This window comes from Rhinolophus sinicus, chromosome 17, assembly GCF_057876585.1.
Source record: "Rhinolophus sinicus isolate RSI-liver-muscle chromosome 17, RSI-T2T, whole genome shotgun sequence".
Lineage (NCBI taxonomy): Eukaryota > Metazoa > Chordata > Mammalia > Chiroptera > Rhinolophidae > Rhinolophus > Rhinolophus sinicus.
In genome coordinates this window covers 163,015,328-163,039,237 of record NC_142517.1, presented here as the reverse complement: position 1 = coordinate 163,039,237, position 23,910 = coordinate 163,015,328, and the positions used below count along the sequence as shown (strand labels likewise).

Genomic DNA, 23,910 nt, shown 5'->3' with positions numbered 1-23,910 from the left:
TAAGTTTGAAGAAATAAACTTAAGAAATACTTATCTTAAAAATCTCTTACTTGGTTTCTAAGATCTATTTAATACATAAATAGAACAGTAGTAAAAATTACAATATTAGCTGTAAATTTCATTGTTTGCAACAGCTGTTTTAGCAGATAATTTATGTTAGAATCAAATTGTCACACTCTGATTTTCACTCTCTTGTATTACTGTTTTCTGCAGGACGAAATAATATATATCAGAAATTATCTCAAGTAAATGTAATTTCACACAACTCAATGGCTTCCGTGTTCCCTCTTCTTCTTATTCTTTTAACTTATTTTTTGAGTGCATTTTCAGCCAATATTTACTCAGAAATCTTAAAAATGTTACTAATAATATTCATTTTTTTATTCTTTAATGTTTGGGATTTGGATTCATTGCTTCTCTGTTCTACCAGTATTTTTCATCTGAGTTAAGCTAGAATGCCTTCTCTTTCCTATATATAAAAGTCTATAGGTGTCTTAGCATTTGAATGCTTTCTTCTTTGGGGATTCCTTTCTCAGGGATAAAGGCATCAAATGCAGTAAAACCTTTATGAGCTGGAATGATTAGTGAATAGTCAGTACACTAAAACAGGGTTTCTGACTAACTGTAGTTTCTGCAGTTTCTAAAATATATTCATTCTCTTTGCTGGCATATTAAGTATCAAATTGTTTTGATAGAAATTGGCCCTTTCTGTGACCAGTTAGTAAATATCAATATCACCTTCAGCATCTGTGGCTCTACCTGGTCACAGAGGACAGAAGGTGGAACATCTGACAACAGGCTTTACAGGACCCAGACATACTCTGCATTGAACCTATTCTTTCTTATGCCGTAGTGCTCAGAAAATGCTAGTATTTGTATAACATACAGATGAGGCTGCTTACAGCTGGAGGGAACCGTTGGAAAACTACACTGTAGAAATTGTTTTCAAGAGTAAATCACAAAATATTGGTTTTGATTTATCACCATTTTTCAAAGAAGAAATCAAACTCTGAAAGAAATTTGAACTGCTTGTCAGTGCCACTCAACCAAGGTTTTACCAATGTAATCATATCGTGCCTCTTCAGTACTAACTGTGGTTTGTATACAAGTGCTTTGACAGGAAACATCTCCTCATCTGTGTGTTTCCCCTCTGGTCACTTTGTCACCTCTTTTTCAGGTCCACACCTTCCGAGGGCCTCATTGGTGTGAATACTGTGCCAACTTCATGTGGGGTCTCATTGCTCAGGGAGTGAAATGTGCAGGTAAGAGCTCTTCCCTTTCACTTCATTAACTAAGCTGTGAAGCTCTAAGAAGTGAGTTATAAGGAGGTTTGCGGTTATGCACATGCCATGGGCTGGCTGCTGATTTGCTCTTAACACACATTCAGTTGGCTGGATTCTCAGGCAGCCATTTTGGAAATGGGTATTTTATCTGCCCTTAACCTTGTACTTAATGGGCAGCAGAATAGGGATCTGGTATCAGTCCATTAAAAAGAGAGGTCAGCTTGTTCAAAAAGTCTGATAAAAGGAGATCAAAGTAAGGCAGTTATATTTAACTGTTGCCTTAGATGTTGCAGGAACTAAATTTATAAAAATTATTTTTTTAAAAAAAGCAGTATACAGGGACCTATAATTGTTGTCTTGGAAACTGAATTTCAAAGACAACTTGTTAAGCTGGATTGTCCTTACTCAATTTTAGTGAAATCAAATTGAAGCTTTAAAAATTTGTGAATTTATCTTCAAAGATGGTTACCAAATTATGAAAAACCACTTAGTAACTAATCTCACGTTTGTGACATTTTGAAATCTTGAATATGCCAAATATTTTTTATAAAACATGGCCATGATATTTTTAAATTTAAATTTAGAAACTTTTAAGGTTTACACATAAAGAACTACCAACTCAGGGATTTATTGAAATGCTTTTTGAAAGAAATAGTTATTCACATCACGTGAAATTAATTTGTATAGAACAACTATACAGAGTATTGGCCATTTATTCAACCTACTCTAAATGCTGACATAAGCTTAAAAATAGCACTTAAATTTTAAATGTATAGTGTTTGGTCATAGAAGTTTCTGCTATTTAAATTGTAAAAGTAAAAAAAAAATACCTTTTTACATTTACATGTCTTTTAGCATGAGGCTTAATGCTAAAAATGTATATTAAGAATACAGTATTTCAGAATGATAACTAGTAATTCTGTCATATCTAGCACTGTAAAAATCTACATTTCTTTTGTGGCATGATTTTTAATGCAATATTTTTGTTGTTGATTGTATGCAGAAACTTCTGGGGTCTGATTTTTCTTATTTCTACATTGCATTTTCATTAAAGAACGAAGTGCAATACACATTGCATGTGAATGTTCAAAGTCACCCTTCTTTCAGTTATTATTCCCTTAGTATCACGAAAGCATGATAAGTTCCAGGCATACATCACTACCCAAATCCATTCAGGGACCTCCCTGCCACAGGGAGGGATAAGAATTCCCCATGTGTGGACTCTGAACTGCACAGAGGTGTCCATCAAGGAGAGTCTCAGCTCAGATCCAGTCTGACTTCTCTGTTATCCTAGAAGGATGACAGCCCCATTTGGAAGTCTATCCAGAGAGTAAGTGAAAACAACCGTTATCATTCTGCCTGGTGGTTACCCAGAGTGAGGATGAGGAAATGTCATTGGGAAGGCAGTGGCTAAGCCTTTGAACCAGAGAGGAACAGAGTGGAAGATAAAGTGTTGATAAAGGGGTGTTGTTCAGACCATCTACATTGTTGGGGTTTTCCAGAGGTGGATGGAATACTCGTTCCAAAGCCCAAATCACCTGCTGGGGGATGATGCTCTCCATAAGCCTGGGTTGCCTTTAGGACACAACCTGGGCCCGCTGAGACTCTGCAATACTTTCTTAAACACTTTATGACTGTCACTAACTTGAAAGCTTTTACTAGAGTAATTGTGTGTATCATTTATGTTTTGAAAGTGAAGGTCATCTACATAAGAATTCTGAGTCAGCTCTTAGCAGAAAACAGGTACAACACCTATGAATAATCTTTGCAATACGCTACGTTCCCAAATCATGTTTGAAAGAAATGTTCTGGAACATTTATGATCGTAATAATATGAATAAAAGGAGAAAGAAAATGATTCACTTCTCCCACCTGCATTAATAGCCCTCACCTCTTGTTCTGAGTAAAGGGCAGGATTGAAAGAAAAACCTTGAGGATTTTTCATTTTATATCATATCTTGTCCTTAAAAGCATTGCATTCTGTGTGACTTGAACCATATTAATGTGTAATATAAGAACAAGTCAACCCATTTTTTTTAATTTGGAAAGTTGGAATTTGAATGAGTTCTGTTTTCTATGACAACTAATTATATTTGGATTGACAGTGGGATGCTTAGATATAAAGTGGCTCATCCTGACCTTTGAGCCACCCACTTTATCTAAAACAGAATGCAAAGTATTAAAAATTTAGAGTAACAGAGAGAGAGAGACAGAGAGAGAGAGAGCACACTGATTGTGGTGGGCTTAACAGTGGCCCCCCAAATACTTCTACTTCCTAATCCCCAGAACCTGGGAATATGTTACCTTTTGTGGCAAAAGGGACTTCGTGATTAAGTTAAGGATTTTGAGATGTGGAGATTACCCTGGATTGTCGGGGTAGGTCCAGTGTAATCACAGTCACAAGGGTCATTATAAGAGGGAGGCAGAAGAGGCAGAGGCAGAGAAAAGACATAAGGACAAAATCAGAGGTCAGCAAAGAGAGAAGATACTATGCCTCTGGCTTTGAAGATGGAGGAAGGGGGCCATGAGCCAAGGAGTGCCGGCAGCCTCTAAAAGCTGAGAAAGGCAAAGGAAAGAAACACAGTCCGCTAGAGAATCCAGAGGGAACATGGGCCTGCCGACACCTTGATTTCAGCCCAGTGAAACTGATTTTGGACTTCTGACTTGCAGAACTGTAAGATGATATAAACTCATGTTGTTTTAAGCCACTAAGTTTGTGGTAATTTGTTACAGCAGCAAGAGGAAAATAATGCACTAGCCTCTAAACATTAAAGATATTACTTCCAAAGAAAAATGGCAGGCTTACTGCTTGTCAGAAAAGAGATGTATTTATCTGCTTTTGATCCCTAAGACAGCTTGCTTTGTTGTGGTTTCTTTTTTCTTAAACAAGTGTTTGCTAAAAGCAGCAATTTTGTATCCCACGTTACTTTTTTTTTTTTTTTAACATTATATAAAGTGTTGGATGGTGTTCCAGTCACCATCCTGGCAAAGTTGCTGTAGGAATGAGACTGAATCTAGTAGCAGGCACGCTGTCCTGCCAGGACTGAAAGCCTAGGCCCCACAGCCGATGAGGACAGCTGAGGGAGCAGAGTGATAATCAGGAGAATGCCAGTCTTTACAGACAGGAGCTTTTCAAATGCTGCAGCACGAGGCTCCGCAGGAGGCATTAGCTGTCTCCTCTCCCAGCGTCTCCTGTACTCCTGCCTTCTTTAAAGTGAGTACAGTGATGTTGCAAGGAGCATCTAACTGCACCTTGGGAGTGATGCTCCTCCTGCTAAAACACTGAGGAGCGAAGTAGGTAGCCTTTAAAAGTGAAGCTCAAAGGATTGTCATTCAGAGAAAAGAGTTTCCCAGACCAATTTCCCTAAAACGTAAGCTTATATGTTAAAGTAATCTGTTGTTATTATATAATCACTGAGATAGCCAAACATCTCTCCCAACGAAAAGACCATTATTCCACCAGCATTCCTGAATTGCTTTCATTTCAGCCTTCCCAGAATATTCTAAGAAATTAAGCTGGATAATAATTGTTGTAAATCACACATATCAACTTAGTAGTGGTTACTTATTATAGTGACTTCATTTTTCCAGTGTATCATTATCATTGCTACTGGCCCCCAAAAGGAAATGGCAGCTTTTTTTTCCTAATAATAAAATGTATTTATTGCTTCAAATATACAAGCATTTAACTTTTAGGTTGAAGAAAAAAAGTGCTTTGATTGACTGTACCTCAAAAGTTATGTTTGTCCTATAAACCAGTAAGAAAGAAGTTGGTTAGACTTGCTTAAAACTTTCATGTAGCCCCTTTTAATTGAAAGTACTATTTTCGTAAATATCCCAAAGAATAAGGTATTTGTCTTAGTTTTGCTTATGAAATTAATGACTTCTGATGCATATTAGATATGGGCTACTCCCACTTTTCCTGAATTGTGGGGGAGACTACTAAGAAATAGTTTTAAAATAGAACTTTTATTTGCAATTATTTAAAATATGAACACTCATAGAAAAGAATGAATAATTATATTTATTTTCAAAACACATTAACATTATCCCTTAATCCTATCAATAGAATATAAATAATATCAGCTATTTATTTCAAAAAGTAGGTTTCAGTGCTTTCTAGATATAAAGCATACATATTTTTAGAGAACTCAAGCCCTAGAAAATCTGAGAGTAGCCTAGTTAGTAGTTTAAGTAATAGAAATATTTTATTAATAAAGTATAGAATAAAATGTGATTTGTATTTTTTATTCCTCCTTTTATATGTTTATTCTATGCTTACTAACTTGGATAATTGAGAGGGGGAAATGTGATTTAATTGTAACATAAAATAACCTACCAAACCAAGAGTTGCAACAAATGAAATGATCTTTTATGGACTTTTTCCCCCCCATTTATAGTGTAGCTCTTCCCTGAGAGAAATGGAACTATATAGGAGTTATACGACTTTAATAAATAAGTATGAAAACCAAATAAAGTCTTAATAGCAAACTAAAATACTGATATACGGCTAGTCCTTGAAACAGCAATTTTCAGAGCAAGCTCAGAGCTGGTATATTGCACTGTGAACTTAGGGGTATAAAGATGCTTTAATGACTTTGCACTATCTTTTCGTCTTCTGAAGGACTTTTTATCCAATTCTGCCAAAAATTTGCCCTTTGACATTTATTTCTAAAATTGAGCACAATATATCCTAGTTTAATTTCATTCAAATGGGAGAAAAAATATCAGTGTAGAAAACATTTTCCTCTTCTTTAACTACCTAAATCTGATCTTGGTCATCACTTCATCCAGTTTTCACTGTGTCACAAATTAGTGGTACACTAGAAAAGAATTATATGTCCACTAGAGAAGTCCACAACCCATAAATGCCAACAAGCACCGGATAAAAAATAATCCCAAGAAAGCCTGTTCTTGCTGCCAAAGCCCTGGGAAAAGGGCAGTCAGGCAGACAGAAATCTTAGGAGCCTGCTAATGTTTAAATGGGAGATAACTTCAAACATTCAAAGGAAAAAAGTTAGTATTATATCAGACCGTTAGTGCCATTCATATGTTTTTGATAGTATGTGGATGCATCAAAATTTTACTGTTTTGCTTTCTACTGGATTTCCATTTAGAGTTTATACAAACGGAAAGGATGTGACAAAACAAACATATAATGGGTAGGTTTTATCACTGCTTTTTAAGTCTTTGGTAAATTAAATATACATGTATGTGCGTGTGTGTGTATAAAAGTTCTGTATGTATATAAAAACAGTAAAATATAGCTTTTACTGTTTTCAATACAACTAATGGGTACCATGCACATTATTGAATAAGAGGATGAAAATAGCAAATTCATCTTCAGTGCTGCAAACAGTGGAGCACATTGCGTACTACTGGTGAAAAGTGGTGTGTATCACTCAGTGGGAAGAGCACAGACGGGGAATCAGGAAGCCAAGGTTTAAATCTCAGTTCTACTACTTTCTGGCTGAGTAATTTGAACAAGTCCTTTACACTCTCTGACCTTCATTGTCCCTGCCTGTGAAATGAAGACATTGGATAGGTTGTTACCAGCAGCCCTTTCCGACTGGCTCTGTGACTTTTGTGTACACGTTTAAAGTATGAGGCACACCAACATTATTATTAGATTATGAAACTTTGCTGACTTTTATACTTTTAAAATACTACATAAGAGTTCTTCTGTTTCTAGACAAGATGAATCAATATATTTTGTTTTATCCCTCACATTAATAATAACAAAGACCCTGGACAAAATATACACATCACCTATCAGAAGACTCTGAAGTTGGAGAAAAGAAGGAAGGCTGACTAGGAGCCTCAGAACTCAGGAAACCTAGCAGCAAGTTGCCCGGTGGTGTTTGCAGTTTTGTTTTGTTTTATAACCTCCTGTGTATCCCAGCCTGGACACTAGAGAAAGCCACAACTCATAAATGCCAACAGGCACAGACAAAAGATAAGCCCAAGAAAAGCCTGCTCTTCCTAGCCGAAGCCCTAGGAAGAGGGTAGCCCCGTGGAACAGAAATCTTTTAGCTATACTTTCCGTTCTCCAGATGAATACCATGAAAAAGCCACATTGCTGTCCCTCCCCAGGGAATGCTGCAGCAGCAGTATGTGGGTAGAACCCTGTTTTCCACCCCAACCTCCAATAACAAGAGTACACTTCTCTCCCATGAGTCTAGAAGTGGAACCCTATCTTCCATCACTATCTTGCAGGAAGAAAGTGGTACCCCTCCTTGGTAGAGCCTGTGGGTGGGACCCTGGTATTCATCCCCACCCACTTCTGTAGTAGAGGCAGGAGCCTCTCAGCCCAAATCTATGGGCAGAGCCCTTCCTCATCACTAGGCTGCATTAATGAGACCGCTAAGATCATATTAAAACCCTTGTCTTCTGTGCCCATCCCACAGTTCCATGCAGTACAGCACTCATCCTCAACCAGGTTTGGGGGAAAACCCTGACTTTCAGCCCCACCGTGAAGTAACTAGGAGGTGGCCTTTTCCTCCCCAGAATGTGGGGTACAGTCCTGCATTTGGGTAACATATAAGTGGGGTTGGCAAAACAGCACTGCAAAAGCATTGCAAAGGCTTTGTAAACTAGGTTGACATTTGAACCACAGCCCACAAGAGTGAGCCAGGACATTCATTCCAAATCTAAACAGTTTACTGCTAAATTAAAGATTTCACTAGGAACCGCAGTTTTATAACACTCAAAATATACAGTTCAGAGTTACACTTTATGCCAAGAAAATCTCAACTCAGATGACAAAAGACAATCAACAGGCACCAATATTGAGGTGACATAGATGTTGGAATTACCAGACAAGGAAAACAGTTATCATAAAAATGCTCCAACAAGCAATTATAAACACTCTTGAAACAAATGAAAAATAGAAAATATCAGAAAAGAAAGATATAAAAAAGAACTAAGTGGAAATTTTTAGAACTGAAAAACTTATTAACAAATAAACTCACTGGATGGGATCAATAGCAGAACAGAGATGACTGAGGAAACAATCCGTGAACTTCAAGTTCAACCGAGATGACCTAGTTCAAACAAGAGAGAAAACAGATTTTAAAAAGTGAACTGAGCCCCAGAGACCTATGGGACAATAACAAAAGATTTAACTTTGTGTTGTTGGAGTCCCAAGAAGAGTATAAAGAATAAGAAGCTGGAAAAAAATATGAAAAATTAGTAGCGAAGAACTCCCAAATTTGGTAAAAGCAACCAGAGAAAAATGACATACTTACTGGGAGATACTTTTATATAAATGAAATGTATTAAGAACAGTGTCGATGAGGAAGCAGCTATAAGCCAATCATCCAAGTCCTTTTTGGAACCTGGCATTCCCATCCGAAACACAGAACTGGCCTAGAGCGCTGTAAGGTGGCCTTAAAGTGGTCACAACAATTCTGTTTAATGAACCCTAGGACACTATGCAAGAAAGGCCTCTCAAAATGTTTCATTCTTATAAATAACAACAACATAGTCATGGAAACACTTATAATTTACTACATGTAAGTGCTTTACATGTATTAAAGCCTCACATGAACGTAATACTAGATAACAATAGAACCTAATAATAGATCTAATAATAAATACTATATTATTCCCATGTTACATAACTGAGGCACAGAAAAGTTAAGTAACTACTCAGAATTGCACAGTTAATAGATACTAGATCTAACTCTAAGTTATAGAAGTTACACAATACATTAAAATATACTGGGGAAACATGGTCTTAAGTGGACATTTTGCCACTGATTTGCCTTATCATTGAATCAGCAATCTTAACTATTGTCTAATATAGATATAAAGAGGAATTTGTGGGTTGGGTTATGCAGTCGTTTGGACGTTACCGTACAGAATGGTGTTGGGTTATTTCTTCTGATAGTATAGATGGAGCTCTTTGCTCAGGAAGCCTTTATGTATTCAAAGAAGAAGCTACTGTTCTTTAGTGATGTTAATGTTTAGCCACTATTACCACTGGCCATGCCATCTCCAGTGTTCACTTACTCTCTCTCTCTCTCTTTCTCTCTCTCTCTCTCTCTCTCTCTCTCTCTCTCTCTCTCTCTCTCTCTCTCTTTCTCACACACACACACACACACACACACACACACACACACACACACACACAGTCTCACACACTCTCACACACATGCACTCAAAGACTCAGCTTCCCCCTATACTTAGCCTGTCTTTGCACTTGGGAAGTGCTCAGTACATATGAATTTTCCTCCCGTAGAGTCACCACAGGCCTTAAGTACTTATTTCAAGTTGGCAGTGTCTGCTTATTTATGAAAGAACAACTCCATGTATAAGTTTTGGCTAATTTTACCATATATAGCTAGATTGCAGCTTTATTGGAAGTCATAAGGATGATAATTTGCCTACATTTTATAATATGCAAAGCACATTGAATGCATTGGCTCACTATTCTCTTAACAATTCTGTGAGTAAATGTTATGCTCCCCTTTCTGTCAAAACAGCAAGCAAAAATGAAGCTTGCCCAAAGACTACAAACAGTTTTCATGTCATTGTATGATTTTCAAATTGGTTTCAATAAGACCTGGCCATAAACAGTACATACCCCCTTGGATCAGATATACGGGAGGTCAGCATAAAGTTTTCATGAACGTAAAAACAAATGGGTTATGTTTTTAAAAACATAAACATAACATTTATTTTAAATTATTCAGCTGTGGTTAATCACTCTTTAATCTAACAAAGTATTTGTATTCCTCTCTATACCTCCTAAAATTCCATTGTGCTCTTGTTGAAAATAAAATTTCTCAAAATATTAAACTAGAAAATATTTGGGTTCTAGCATCTTAGAAGTTAAAACCCAGTAAAATTACAAAGCAAAGGAATAATTTCTGTAGAGACAATATGGTACAGGTGTTAAAATCACGGGCTCTGGACTCATCCATAGGCTTCAATCTCAGCTCCCTACGTACTAAATGTACGACCTTGGGTAAATTACTTTACACCCATGTGCTTGGTTTTGCCAGGTTTATAAAATGAGAAGAAAAGCAGTACCCATTTCATGGGGTTTTGTGAGCTTAAATGAAAGAATAAATGGAAAGCACTTGGAATGTACTTGGCAGTAGTAAGTTGGTGATAATAGTAACAAATAATACTAAAGCTATTTTCAGCTACTAGATGAATTATATATGATATAGAAAGGGTTATGAATGATATAAATATGAGCACACCATTTTAAGAGGTCTCCAGGATATTCTTATTTTTGGAGATCCAATTCCATCTCATATCAAATGTATTAAAATGCACTTATATCCCACATTAAGTATAATTTGTATGTATCTTTAAATACATGGATAAAATTTTAGTTGGATAATTGGCATAATGTTACATTTTGTAGACATTTAATTAAACACTTAGTTTGGTTTGGGTTATTTTCCTGAGATCATAATAGCAAGTAAATGATGAAGCGTTAGCTAGAAGGTTGGTCTTCTGACTTAAAACAAAAATTTTCCAAGAGAAAAGATGGGAAGAACGTTTTCCCACTCTGCAAGGACTACTGGAAGCTAGTCCCCTTTTAAACGTAAATTCAAGCTGGAATGTCTTTTGCTAAAATAAACAGTCTAGAATGCTCAAAATTCTGAAAGCAATAATGAATTTTTTCTTTTTTTTAGATTGTGGTTTGAATGTTCATAAGCAGTGTTCCAAGATGGTCCCAAATGACTGTAAGCCAGACTTGAAACATGTCAAGAAGGTGTACAGTTGTGACCTTACAACGCTCGTGAAAGCCCATATCACCAAGCGGCCGATGGTGGTGGACATGTGCATCAGGGAAATTGAATCTAGAGGTGAGGCATTTCCCGTGTGGTTCAGAGCAATTGTAATTCACCGTGAATGTGAGTCCTAACGCCGTTCTGGGTGCCTCATTGCACAACCGGTTATCTTCTGGAAGTTTAGGAGGAATGATTTCAGATACCAAATGATCTGAAAGTCTGAAATGAATTAATTTAACAAATAATTCAACAGCTTGATTTCAAGGTATATTTAAGTACATTTAACCAGTTATAGAAAATGTGCTTAAAAATATATTTATGGATGAGGCTTCCAGTCTATAAAAGTTGATATGTAGATACCTGTTCCTTTTTCAGTTTTTGTATTTTTCTTGAGTACGAATAAAGGTATAAATGCTCTATAAAACTACCCTAGGCCAAAAACCAGAGCTGCACCCTAATTCTTTCTCCCATGGGAAAAAATATTACAGGCCTATTAACATAGTTGATCTTAGTCTTCTGTTATGTAAAAGAATTTATTATGTAATTGGGGTGATGAATTATTTCCCTTAAGATTTAACAAATTCGATCTAATTAGGCAAAATGATGAGTCAAATTGCAAGTATCCACATGACAGTAGGTCAGACTTAAAGAACTGCGTGTGAAATTGTTTTATTTTAGGAGCAAAGTGTGAAGAGGTTTCTAAACATGTATATTTTATAATTCTTTCTGACACATTACTTCCCCAGCCTGAAGCATGGCAAGAAGTTTAAATTTAAAGAAAAGACATAATTCCAAAGAAACTAATTGGCTCCGCTGCTTTATTTTTGCAGGTCTTAATTCTGAAGGACTATACCGAGTATCAGGATTCAGTGACCTAATTGAAGATGTCAAGATGGCTTTTGACAGAGGTATGTTCTTCAGCGTGTTCATTAACTTAGGACAATAATACTCTTTGCCTAAAAGACATAATGTCTTATGTTATTTTTTACATTGTTTTTCTAACTCGCTGATTATTGTACCAAATAAAAGACTTAGCTTATGATTTATTTCTTATTGATCGTAAGCATTAAACTGTTCAATTTCAGGGTGAGAAAGAAGCATAAAATTTAACTGTGTCACCAATATTTGAGTATCCAAGGTCGATGTTCACCAAAATGCATATAGCACAATTAAATTTACCAAAAAAGCATGGAGAAAATGGGGGTGGGGGTGTCTAAGTCATTACAGATCTCAGATTTCCCAGGTTTCATTTGGGCCCATCTAACTCTGCTTGTTGTGCATGCATCCTCGTCACCATTTTTAACTGAGTGGAGATCCAAGTGCTGGCTCATGTGTCAGGGACCAGAAGCTGAGAGGAACTGAGGACCTTCAGGCATAGGACCCGCCACACTGTGCAATAAGGGGCCCAGCTGAAGAAGAGCTCATTTTCTTTTAACAAGCATTGAAATTTAGATTTGTTCCCATGGTTTTCCAGTTTGTCTTTAAGTACTAGAATAAGGTGGTACCAAAGACCTATAACCTTAAATACAGAGAAACACAGTGAGACTGGTGATCTCTTAAAGAGCTTCTTTCCTTCCCAAATACATATTTCTAGTTCCATTACACTCCTCTCCCATCACAAACCTCTGACAGACAACAGAGGCAAAAGACAAAAATAAATTAAATATTATTACCAACCTGTTGTGAGGAAATCTAGGCTAGCCCAAGCATTTGATAAAAGCCAAAGAAGACGAAGTGAAGTAATGGTATGTTAAGTTCAAATAAGCATCAAGAACAGTCCCAAATCAATTTCAAATTGAAGGTCAAGAGACATTTCTTTTTCTCTGGAATACAGCAACTGAGCATGTCCATTCCCAGCCACTGGCAGGGATTCTCAAAAATAACTCACACTGACAAAGAAACCGAGTGTTTCCATGGGGCCCAGAAAGCAAATAAATGGCATCTTCCTCTCATAAAAAATACAAGACAATCTTTTTGTGCCCTGAAAACACCAATGAAAGATTCGAAAATTCATGAAGAGCTCACCTTGGCTCCATATCACCCGCCACACCCTTGGGGCCAGAGTTTGATACCACTCCCCCACCCCCTCCCACAGCTGTCGTTCCCAGCATTCATCTGCAGAATCTGTAGGAATGAGGTAAAGAACTTTAAGAGGGGTGCAAAAGAAACCAGTGGCTCAGATCATTTAAATCAATTTTGTGCAAAAATGCTGCCCCAAAGCTATGAGTGTTGAAAGGAACAAGGGATCAAAGGAAATTTGAAGTAGTCAAGGATGGTCACTTATAGAAGGCTTGATAACCCCTAAATAAAGAGATCCAAGAAAAAAGTCAGGGTCCATGGAATGCTGGCATGAACTCATTCCAATGTCAACATAAAAGGCAGGATTTGGGAAAGTTTCCCTCACTTAGGAGATAGTCACTGAATGGAGCACTAACTACTCCAGAGTCAGCACGTGCCGTTACAGCTTTGCCACGTTTTATCTTCTGGAAGAACAGAAAATATTTATGTGACTAGAACAGTGAGAGGTCCATGGAAAGGTCAAAGCAAATAAAAACCCTTGAGCCTTCCCCCAGGAGAGCCCCACCACAGGCGAGCCCTGATCTGGTTGAAGAGTTAAGGGCTGAAAGGAGTGAAACAGTCAGGGAATGACATTTCAGTGGGTGCTACTGCATGAGAGCCCTACTTAGAATGCAGTATCTAGAAATCACATTACAGAATATGTTTATATTATTTTAAAATAGATGGAGGAGAATATAGAGATTCTTATCAAAAAGCAGGTTTAAAAGAACCAGTTTAATAATAATATACATAATAAGCCCCAGAATGTGAATATTTTAGGCTCCTTGCTTTTTAAAGTCTATTTTCCATTGATGAACTCAAAAATATCTATATAACAGCTATGTATTTGCCAGGCACCATGTTCTTTACTTTAGATACAGCAGTTAACCATGTACAATTGGTCCTTGCACTCTTGGACGGCTCCCCTTAAATAATCACATAATGGTTATCGATTGTATTTTAATAAATGCCATAAAGGAAAATAATAGCTGAGGAACTTAATGTCGTCGGTTGGGGTGGGAGGCAGTGCTGGAGATCAAAAGAGGTTTTCCCAAAGAAAAATATGCATGAATGTTAAAGCTTACAGGATGAATAGGAGCTGGCTGTGTATTGGTTGAGTAGCGGAAACAGGATATATAAAGGCAGTGGCCACAGAGGAGTCTGCACAAAGGGCCTCAGGCTGACCGCGTCAGGGCATTGAGAGGTGCTGTGGCCTAGAGAGGAGTAAGTGAGAGGACAGCGCACTGAGATAGAATGAACACAGTACCACAGAATTAGCTGAATGGCAGAAGATTCTCAGACCAACCTCTAGGTTCTGTTTAACCCATCGTGAAGCTGAACTGTAAGAATTGTGGCTTGACTTTCAAAACCCAAAATTGTGCTGTAGCCTGTAATGAGACAGGACATTCGAAATCTGGATTCTCATAGAAAAATAACTAATAGATATTGGAAACAGGAGGCATGGGGTGTCTTTTTTTTCCTGATAAAAGTTTTGGTAGAGATGGTAATTGCCTTTGTCATTTTCATATCTTTCTTTGCGCTTTCCTGCCGCCCTAGGTGCCCAGCACCTCCGTACGTCCCTAAGGCCCCCCCCCAGTGAAGCAGTTCCCATTGCCTTGTCCTTCCAGAAAGCATGCTATCCCAATTTGTCCTGCCACTGCATAGAATTTGAACCCAAGTGTGAAAGATGGACACTGATGATCTAATTCATATTGGAATGCGAGTGTCTGATAGGCCAAGGTATTTGTATTTTAAAAGAAGTTGCTTTAAAAAAAAAAAAAAAGCCTTTAGAATAGTTTTAGGTTTACAGAAAAATTGAGCAGAAAGTAGATTTCCCATATAAACCCCCCATGCTCCTGCCCACAGCTTCCCCATGGACATCTTGTATTATAAAAGTATAGTACATTTATTACAATTTATGAACCAATACTGATAGATTATTATTAACTAAAGTCAATAGTTTACATTAGGGTTCACTTTTTATGTTGTACAGTTCTGTGGGTGTTGATAAATTTTTTAAAGTGTGTAAAGTCATGTGTCTACCATTGAAGTATCATACAGCACTTTGACCACCGTGAAAATCCCTGTGTGCGCTAGCAATTCATCCTTCCTTCCTCCCGAGCCCCAGGCAACCACAGGTCTTTTTACTGACTATAGTTGGGCCTTTCCCGAAATGTCATATAGTTGGAATCACAGGGGATATACAGTCTTTTCAGACTGGCTTCTTTTACTTAGCAATATGTATTTAAAGTTCCATGTCTAGTCATCGCTTTTTTTTTTTTATAGCTGAATAATATTCCATTGCCTGGCTATTCCTCAGTTTATCTATTCACCTATTGAAGGACACTTTGGCTACTTACACTTTTTTGACAATTATGAATAAAACTGCTATAAACGTATGTCAGGTTTTTGTATGGATATAAGCTTTCAGCTCCTTTGAGTAAATTCCCAGGAGCATGGTTGCTGGATTATGTGGTATGTGTAGCTTTGTAAGAAACTGCCTGTCTCGCTGAGGGTCTGTACTATTTTACATTTCCACCAGCAATGAGTGGAAGTTCCTGTTGCTCCCCGTCCTTGCCAGCCTTTGGTGTTGTCAGGGTTCTGGATTGTAGCCATTGAAATAGGTGTGTGGTGAAGAGGCTGCATTTTCATCCATAGAAATCTTTCGTAAGCCAAATGAACAAAAGAAATCTAGCCTAAGATCTAGCTCAGAGTAGACACTAATTAAATCTTCAGTAGATGAAAATTCAGGGATTTTAACCAAGACAAGTACTAAGTGCACAGGGGAAGGGGCCAATGAAGGAAGGTTAGCTTTGCTTGGGAATCTTAGGGCCCAGCACCTCTAAAATATCCCTCCATGTTATAATTTCTTCTCTTCCTGTTATTTCAGTACTTTCAAGTTTTGTTTTGTTTCGCTTTTTTACTTCTCACTACCTCCCTTAACCCCAGGACTCAGGCAAGGTCCGAATGTCATGTGTAGCAGCCTGGGGTGATACAAAAGCACAAAAAGCAAAGACCTTTGGTGTTAGGGGTCTTTTGTAAGGAGGGAGTTCCTCCGTTGTTATTGTTCACATTCTCTGTGATTATTTTAAAAAGAAAAAAAGGCAATCCCACATTATTCCCCTAGGAATTCTCAAGTCACTATGAAATTTAAAAATATTTCTGCTGACCTCAGTCCACTCCTGCTTTTCCCCTCCATAACTAAACATGGAAAAACAACTTCAGAAAATTTGAAAAAATAGATTTTGCTGTTCACAGAAAATTGATCACACACACACATAAATTTAGCCTACTGAATCTGATGTTAAAAACTGAAACATTGCTAACCTTTAAAAACCATGTACAGAAAACAGTGCTGTGAATCCAGATATTTACTTTTGTTTCTTTTAACATCCTTCAAAGACGGTGAGAAAGCAGATATTTCTGTGAACATGTATGAAGATATCAACATTATCACTGGGGCACTGAAACTCTACTTCAGGGACTTGCCAATTCCACTCATCACATATGACGCCTACCCTAAGTTTATAGAGTCTGCCAGTAAGTATGACGGCGCATGTTCTGAATAACCTGACAAACCGCCTCTTCTTGGGAATCACTTCTGGGTTTTTTTCTGCTGAGTACCTTGAATGCATTTTATGAAATATTTCCCTCTCACCTCTGTCCATGGTTAATATACTCACAAGAATTTTGACCGCTTCTCTAACATAGTTTACTTATGACTGCTACCATCCAAAGCTTCCTTGTAATGTGCTAACCCTTGTTTTCCAAAGTAAGGCTTGTGCCCATGCACCTTAGATATGGACCAATACTTTTGTAAAATAAAATATAAATGAATAACTGGAAAAATAAAATAGAAAAAACAAGACCAATTATTTTGTTGTTAGATTTAGCATGCATCAAAATTACTCTGTCAGATTGCTATAAAAGTTTCTAAATTCTTGCTCTTAATTTCCTTACTTATCCTGTGACAGACCATTAACAGTTTGTAAACTGGCACAGGTCCCTAGATCATACTTTAAGGATTGCTGTTTTAGATCAAGAAGTTATGTTTTAAGTTCTAGTTGAGATGAAAATGAGAAAAAGCAAAGGCACATTTGCCAAACTTTATTTATAGTGCAAAAATCATACCTGTAATTCATACTTCATTTTTTTTTAAGAAGGGAATTCTTAACAAATTTTAACAGTCGGCATTACCATTTTTTAGAAAAGATAGGCTATTTCTGGCATTTGCTTTTCTCTCTCAAAAACCATATGTTGTCTTGATCTTTAAATAATAACATCACTTTTTTAGTAACACTGATTTGCTTTTTGACTTTGAAATTTCATGAAGTACAAACTTTCTTTGTTCTAATTTTCAGTTTCCCCTTCAGAGGTTTTGTTGAGAATTTTGTGGTTAGTTCCCTGGAGCTCTGATTTCTTGCGGGTCAGTCATCTCGTCTCTCATGTAGAGAACAGCCACGAGAATTACCCTGATTGGTACAAATTTTCATCTTATGAGGCTCCCTTGTTCAGGACCGTCCCATTTGTCTCCATAAATGCCCAGTCCCTAGAACAGCCTATAGCACTTGGCATGAAGAGGGCCCCATTACCTCTCTGATCTCGCCCCTTCCACTCTCCTCTTTGCTCAGTCCACTGCAGCCACATTCGGCTCCTCACTTGTCCTCAAACATGACAGGCATATGCTTCCCTCAGGATCTTTGCACGACGGTTCGTCTACCCAGAACCATCTTCCCCCAGACCTCCATGTGGTTCATTCACCTGCTCCCTCAAAGTCTGTGCTCAGACCATCTTTCTCACTGAGGTCCACACTGACCACCTCATTTATAATTGTACTCCATTTATAATACCCAGTATTTCCAATGTGTCTTATCCTGCGTTTTTTTTCTATAGCACTTGCCTCATTCTAATACAGTCTAAACTATAAATACATATTCATTGTTTATTGTCAGTCACCCTCCAATAGAGAAAGTAAGCTTTCCAGGAACAGGGAATTTTGTTTGTTTCCACCAAACCAACACTATCCTTAACTTCACACCATTCTCCCTAAGGATTAATTGTGGAAGTTAGAAGAAAACTACAGGACTCTTTTTTTTAACTTCCAGAATAGTGTAATTTCAAATTAATTAGTCCTATATAGTTTCCCATAGTTAATGGAATTTTCTTCTCTTAATTCTAGAAATTAAACGACTGAATTTCAGTATCTCAGATGGCATTGCTGTTATGAATTGGCACTCTTTAAACACCTCAAGGTTCAGAAACCCTGCATTATTTATTCTGGCAAAAGGCAAATAATAACATTATCATTAAGAAATGAACCAGGAACTCTGGGGAAGCTTGGGGAAGAAATTGTAAAATGGCCAGAGTTTCTTTGAATTAAAAAGCTTCAGTCACTGTTCACATTTTGAAATTTATCCAATCTGTTCTGCCAATGCTAAGAACTTTTTGCATTCATCTTATATCAATTTTTACCTGACTCCAATACATTCCCGTTGAGTTGGTTTGTTTTATTAATTAGAAAGACTAGGATTCTTGGTCTTGTGTCTTGATTGTTATATTCTGATCAAATGTGGCCTTCCAGCACTTCAGGGCGCTATCCTGATGAAGACTCAGCAGTTTGGGGTCCCTTTGCAGTTGCCTTGAAACCGAGCATTGAAAGGCGCACCTCATCTTCCTGACATTTGGGTAGAAGCAGAAATGTGCTAGGAAGGAGCACAAAATTCCAAAAATGCCTTTTGTTTCTGATTATGAAAATAATTGCTGAATTTAATGCAATCTGTGACCTCAAAGGAATGTGCTGGGTTTTTTGGCCAACACAGCAGAACTAAAACATCCAAATGAAGGTGGTCTCTTCAAAGTTTACACCTTTGGAAGAGTCACATTTATTTCAGGGATTCTGTTGTCATTCAAAACATTTGGAATTGCCTTCAAAGTCTGCATTGTGTCTTCTGAATATCCTAAGTAAAATATCTTTGTGCTTTGAGGGTAGATTTGACTTTTTTATATACCATGAGGTAATTTAAAATTAAATCTAATGAATAAATGAAGTAAATATTGGATAATTCATTTTTCGGTTTAGAAAGAGAAAAGCATGAATATCAATTAAGAAGACTTTAGCAGGGGTTTCAAAGAGCAAAGGGATGGCATAGATTCTATACCATCACTGAAAGGGGATTTTCAAAATATTTTGAATAATGCAGCACCCCCTAAATATGTCTTCTATAAAGTATGTTCTTCTATGATGACCTCATTTGAATATATAAGTTTTTATGTGAGTGTCCATGTGTCGGAATTTTTAATAGTTACATTCTATATATCTAATAGCCTATCTCCATAGTTACCAGACTCCAAGACATTCAAGTGAAAAAAACGGGCTGCTCTCCCCAAAAGTCCAAGTAAATGGTATTGCCACATTGAACCTAAGCTTTGAAAATCTGAGACTTGACCCTTAAAAATATTTTCCAGAGCTGAGGGCAAGGAGCTGTGAGAACACATTTCTTACCAGTTTTCAAAGATCACCACAAGAATAGAATTAAATGAGCCATTTGTACCAGTTGTCTGTTAACGTTTTCTCCTTGGTATTCACCTCTACTTTAGAAACTATGGACCCTGATGAGCAATTAGAAAGCCTCCATGCAGCACTGCGACTGCTGCCACCGGCTCACTGCGAAACCCTCCGGTTCCTCATGGCACATCTCAAGAGGCAAGTTACGGACTTTGAAGCTTATGCTTGTAGTGCATCCAAATTTTAAGAATCAAATGAAACCGGAGGTGAAAAAAAGGACAAATGAATTATTGAATGAATAAATAATGCATGGCTATGTTGTTTTCTTGTGTGAGATTGCACAAGTTCAGACGGAATGCTAAAAATACTGTGCACTGCAGTACTGAATGCACACCTGATTCTGAAAGAAGTGTATTTGCAATTCCCGTATATGTTGGCAAATATGTTAGAAATACTAATATCCTGCCAAGGACATGCATTAATTTTTGTTGAAAGGGAAAAGTTTGTAGCTGTAAAGACACTGCATTAGCATAATAAAGCAAGAGCAAAACAACTTGCAAGAAAGCTAGTTTTTTTCTTACTTCTTGCTCCAAAATAGGCACTTTAGACTTGATGGTGGGATTTTTAGATTATTGATTTAATGCTGCCAATGCTGAAAACTGCTGCAAAAAATAATGGAGTAAAGTAAAGCATAAAGGGAGGAATGGAAAATAAAATATTTCGTTACTTCTGGCTTAATGTTTTAAAGTGATTGATGGTGATACAGCTTTATTTTCCTGCTCAGTCACCCTCCATCTCTACCAGTTGAAGCAAAGTTTTAAAAATTATATGACCAAGTTTTAGTGGTTTTAGGATTTCAAAATATAAGACCAATGAAAAATAAAAAAGACAGCAGAACTTGGCATCTACTTTGTATGCCTTTAGGCTTGAGTTACCCAGAAATGAATATTTAATTGATGGTGCTTTTAATATTTACATGTTTTTCCTCTTTAAAAGCACTACAAGTTAAAACTTTTGTTTAATTTGCTTACAACTTCACTTGTAAATTCATGTTTGTTTCATCTTTGGATGCACTTAAGTACTGCACACTAAAACAAAGGAATAACTCTCAAATTATAGTCTGTGTGCTTTCACTATAGCAGTAAAAAGAATATAAACACTTAAATACTCCCTGACAAGGTTGCTTACCCTGAGCCATTTCCTGTTAATGTCCTACCACACTCTCCCTAGACACTTGCAAAAATAATCTACAGGAAACAAGAGAGCCAAAGTGGAGGCAGGGAGGGAGGGCTGATGGAATAATTAAGACAACCCAGTTCCTTCTCTCCTATTTGCAAACATACCCCTGCAGCTCTAGGCTGTGGCCAGAGAATCCACTAATGGAACTGAACCCACACCATCCAGCACTTTAACTCAGGCTTGATCTTGGGTGATCACCAGAAGTTTAAATTATTTATTAACATAATTAATCTGTACTTTGAAGTTAGTGAGAAGTATAGAGAAATAACCTAGGGGAAGGGTTGATAAACAGGCACAAACCTTTATTGTGAATCTTGTTTTTGTTTTAGTGCCAAAGCACAGTGAAGAACTGCATGGTCTACCCAGAGTCATACTCCTCTCACTTGTATTTTTCAGAGTGACCCTCCATGAAAAGGAGAATCTTATGAACGCAGAAAACCTTGGAATTGTTTTTGGCCCAACCCTTATGAGATCACCAGAACTAGACGCAATGGCTGCACTGAATGATATACGATATCAGAGACTGGTGGTAGAGCTGCTTATCAAAAATGAAGACATTTTATTTTAAATTTTTAGTTTGAGGGGAAAAAAGAAATGTTTTACAAATGAAGGAATGTTTTATAGTAATTTAATTGGCTCTTATAGCTGAATTATTTCTTGGTTAGAAGTTTGGGCATATAGCCAGATTAAAATGAAGGAACTTTCTGTTGTTTTCGTAGCAGCGCTCAGCTGTCCTTGTAAAACAGTGAACACACGCTTTCTTCCAGTTCTAGTAATCCTGGGTGTTTATCATGTTACGAGAAACACAAGCTATTGCATGATTAGCCCCCTGTTTGGCAAGGAAACCCCATACAAAGGAGACAGGCCCACACCGCTTTTCGTCCTGGGTAGTCTGTGGTTGTAATTCAGCATGTTTTGCCGAGTAAACCTGTTGTGACTTCGCTTTTGGGTTCTATGTCATCGGTTTCTGATGCTTATATAAACATGCACACAAACAGATGAAACAGCATTTCTGGCTGCTCACTGCCATAGACTAACTAACATATGTCTACATTTCTCACATGCTTTATTTCTGGTTTCTCTTAGTTCTTCTCTAACTTTCTTTCCAGCAAAAGCAAATGTTTTCAGATTTGTACTTTAGTAAATTATCCATACCAATTAAAAAGTACAATGCAGAGCATTTTCTGTTACATTATTATTGGGCTTTAGTTGTAATTTTATGTTTTCATCTGGCATGCAGTTATTAATTTATTAAATTTGGCTTTTAGAAATCAAAAATATCGATAGCTTACTTTTTTCCATAATTGAAAATATTTGTAAAAATGTGTTTGTCCATTTATTTAATACTGAGTACTCTCTCACCTTTTGTTTACTACTGATAAGTTGTCTGTTGAGCTCCTGAAATAATTTAAAATTGCTTAGAATTAAAGCAGCCATTCACTGATTTTCCTTTTTATTGTTAATTTCAGATGTACAAACAACATAATTTATTAATCATTTATACACCTCACAAAGTGATCACCCCAACAAGTCTACTATCCCTCTGACACCGTACATGGCTATTATGATACCATTCACTATATTACTTACCTATGCTGTACTTTACATTATATATATATATATATATATATATATATATATATATATATATATACACACACATACATATATATATATATATACACATACATATATATATGTATATATATATTTTTTAATTATAATTGACATTCAATATTATTTTGTATTAGTTTCAGGTGTGGTTAGGCATTTATATAATTTATTAAGTGATCCTCCTGAGAAGTCTAGTACCCATACAGTTTTTACAACATTATTAACTATATTCCCCATACTGTATTTCACATCCCCATGACTATTTGTAACTACCAATTTGTACTTCCTAATCCATTCACCTTACTCGCCCATCCCCCAACAACCCTCCCATCTAGCAACTGTCAGTTTATTCTCTGTATCTATAAGTCTCTTTGTTTTGTTTGCTCATTTATTCTGTTCTTTAGATTTCACGTATAAGTGAGATCATATGGTATTTGTCTTTCTCAGTCTGACTTATTTAATTTAGCCTAATACACTCTAGGTCCATCCTTGTTATTACAAATAGTAAGATTTCAATATTTTTTATGGCAGAGTAATACTCCATTGTATAAATGTACCACAATTTCTTTATCCAGTTGTCTATTGATGGGCATTTCAATTGTTTCCATATCTTGGCTATTGTGAATAGCACTGCAGTAAACATAGTGGTGATATTCTTTTTGAATTAGTGTTTTAGATTTCTTTGGATAAATACCCAGGAGTAGAATTGCTGGGTCATAAGGTAGTTCCATTTTTAATTTTTTGAGGAACTTCCATCCTGTTTTCCATAGTGGCTGCACCAATCTGCAATCCCACCTACAGTGCACAAGCGTTCCTTTTTCTCCACATCCGCGCCAGCACTTGTTGTTTGTTGTTTATTGATGATAGCCATTTTGACTGGGGTGAGGTGGTATCTCATTGTGGTTTTTATTTGCGTTTCTCTGTTGATTAGTGATGTTGAGCATCTTTTCATATGTCTGTTGGCCATCTGTATGTCTTCTTTGGAGAAAAGTCTCTTTATGTCCTCTGTCCACTTTTTAATTGGATTGTTTGTTTTTTGTTCAGTTTTATTAGTTTTTTATAAATTTTGAATATTAACCCTTTATCAGTTGTATCATTGGTAAATATCTTCTCCCATTCAGTAGGATGTCTTTTTGTTTTGTTGATGGTTTCCTTTGCTGTGAAAAATATTTTAGTTTAATGTAGTCCCATTTGTTTATTTTTTATTTTGTTTCCTGTGCCCGAGGAAATATGTCAGTAAAAATATTACTAAGAGGGTAATGTCTGAGAGTTTACTTCCTATATTTTCTTCTAGGAGTTTTATGGTTTTGGGTCTTACATTTAAGTCTTTAATCCATTTTGAGTTTATTCTTATATATAGTATAAGAAGGGGTCCAGTTTCATTTTTTTTGCATTTATCTGTCCAGTGTTCCCAGCATCATTTATTGAATAGATTGTCTTTTCCCCCAGTGTAAATTCT

General features: G+C 36.8%; 1 protein-coding gene across 1 annotated transcript in view; it reads left to right on the top strand.

The window, feature by feature from the left end:
* CHN1 (chimerin 1) overlaps positions 1 to 22,282 on the top strand; it is a 175,851-nt gene extending 153,569 nt beyond the window's left edge. Inside the window, exons 9-14 of the mRNA XM_019727475.3 lie at positions 1,178 to 1,262; positions 10,937 to 11,110; positions 11,866 to 11,943; positions 16,496 to 16,633; positions 19,691 to 19,796; positions 21,234 to 22,282. Coding sequence (XP_019583034.1) covers positions 1,178 to 1,262; positions 10,937 to 11,110; positions 11,866 to 11,943; positions 16,496 to 16,633; positions 19,691 to 19,796; positions 21,234 to 21,405 — 753 coding nt within the window. The 3' untranslated portion in view covers positions 21,406 to 22,282. The remainder of the gene's footprint in view (positions 1 to 1,177; positions 1,263 to 10,936; positions 11,111 to 11,865; positions 11,944 to 16,495; positions 16,634 to 19,690; positions 19,797 to 21,233) is intronic.
* The last annotated feature ends 1,628 nt before the right edge of the window (positions 22,283 to 23,910 follow it).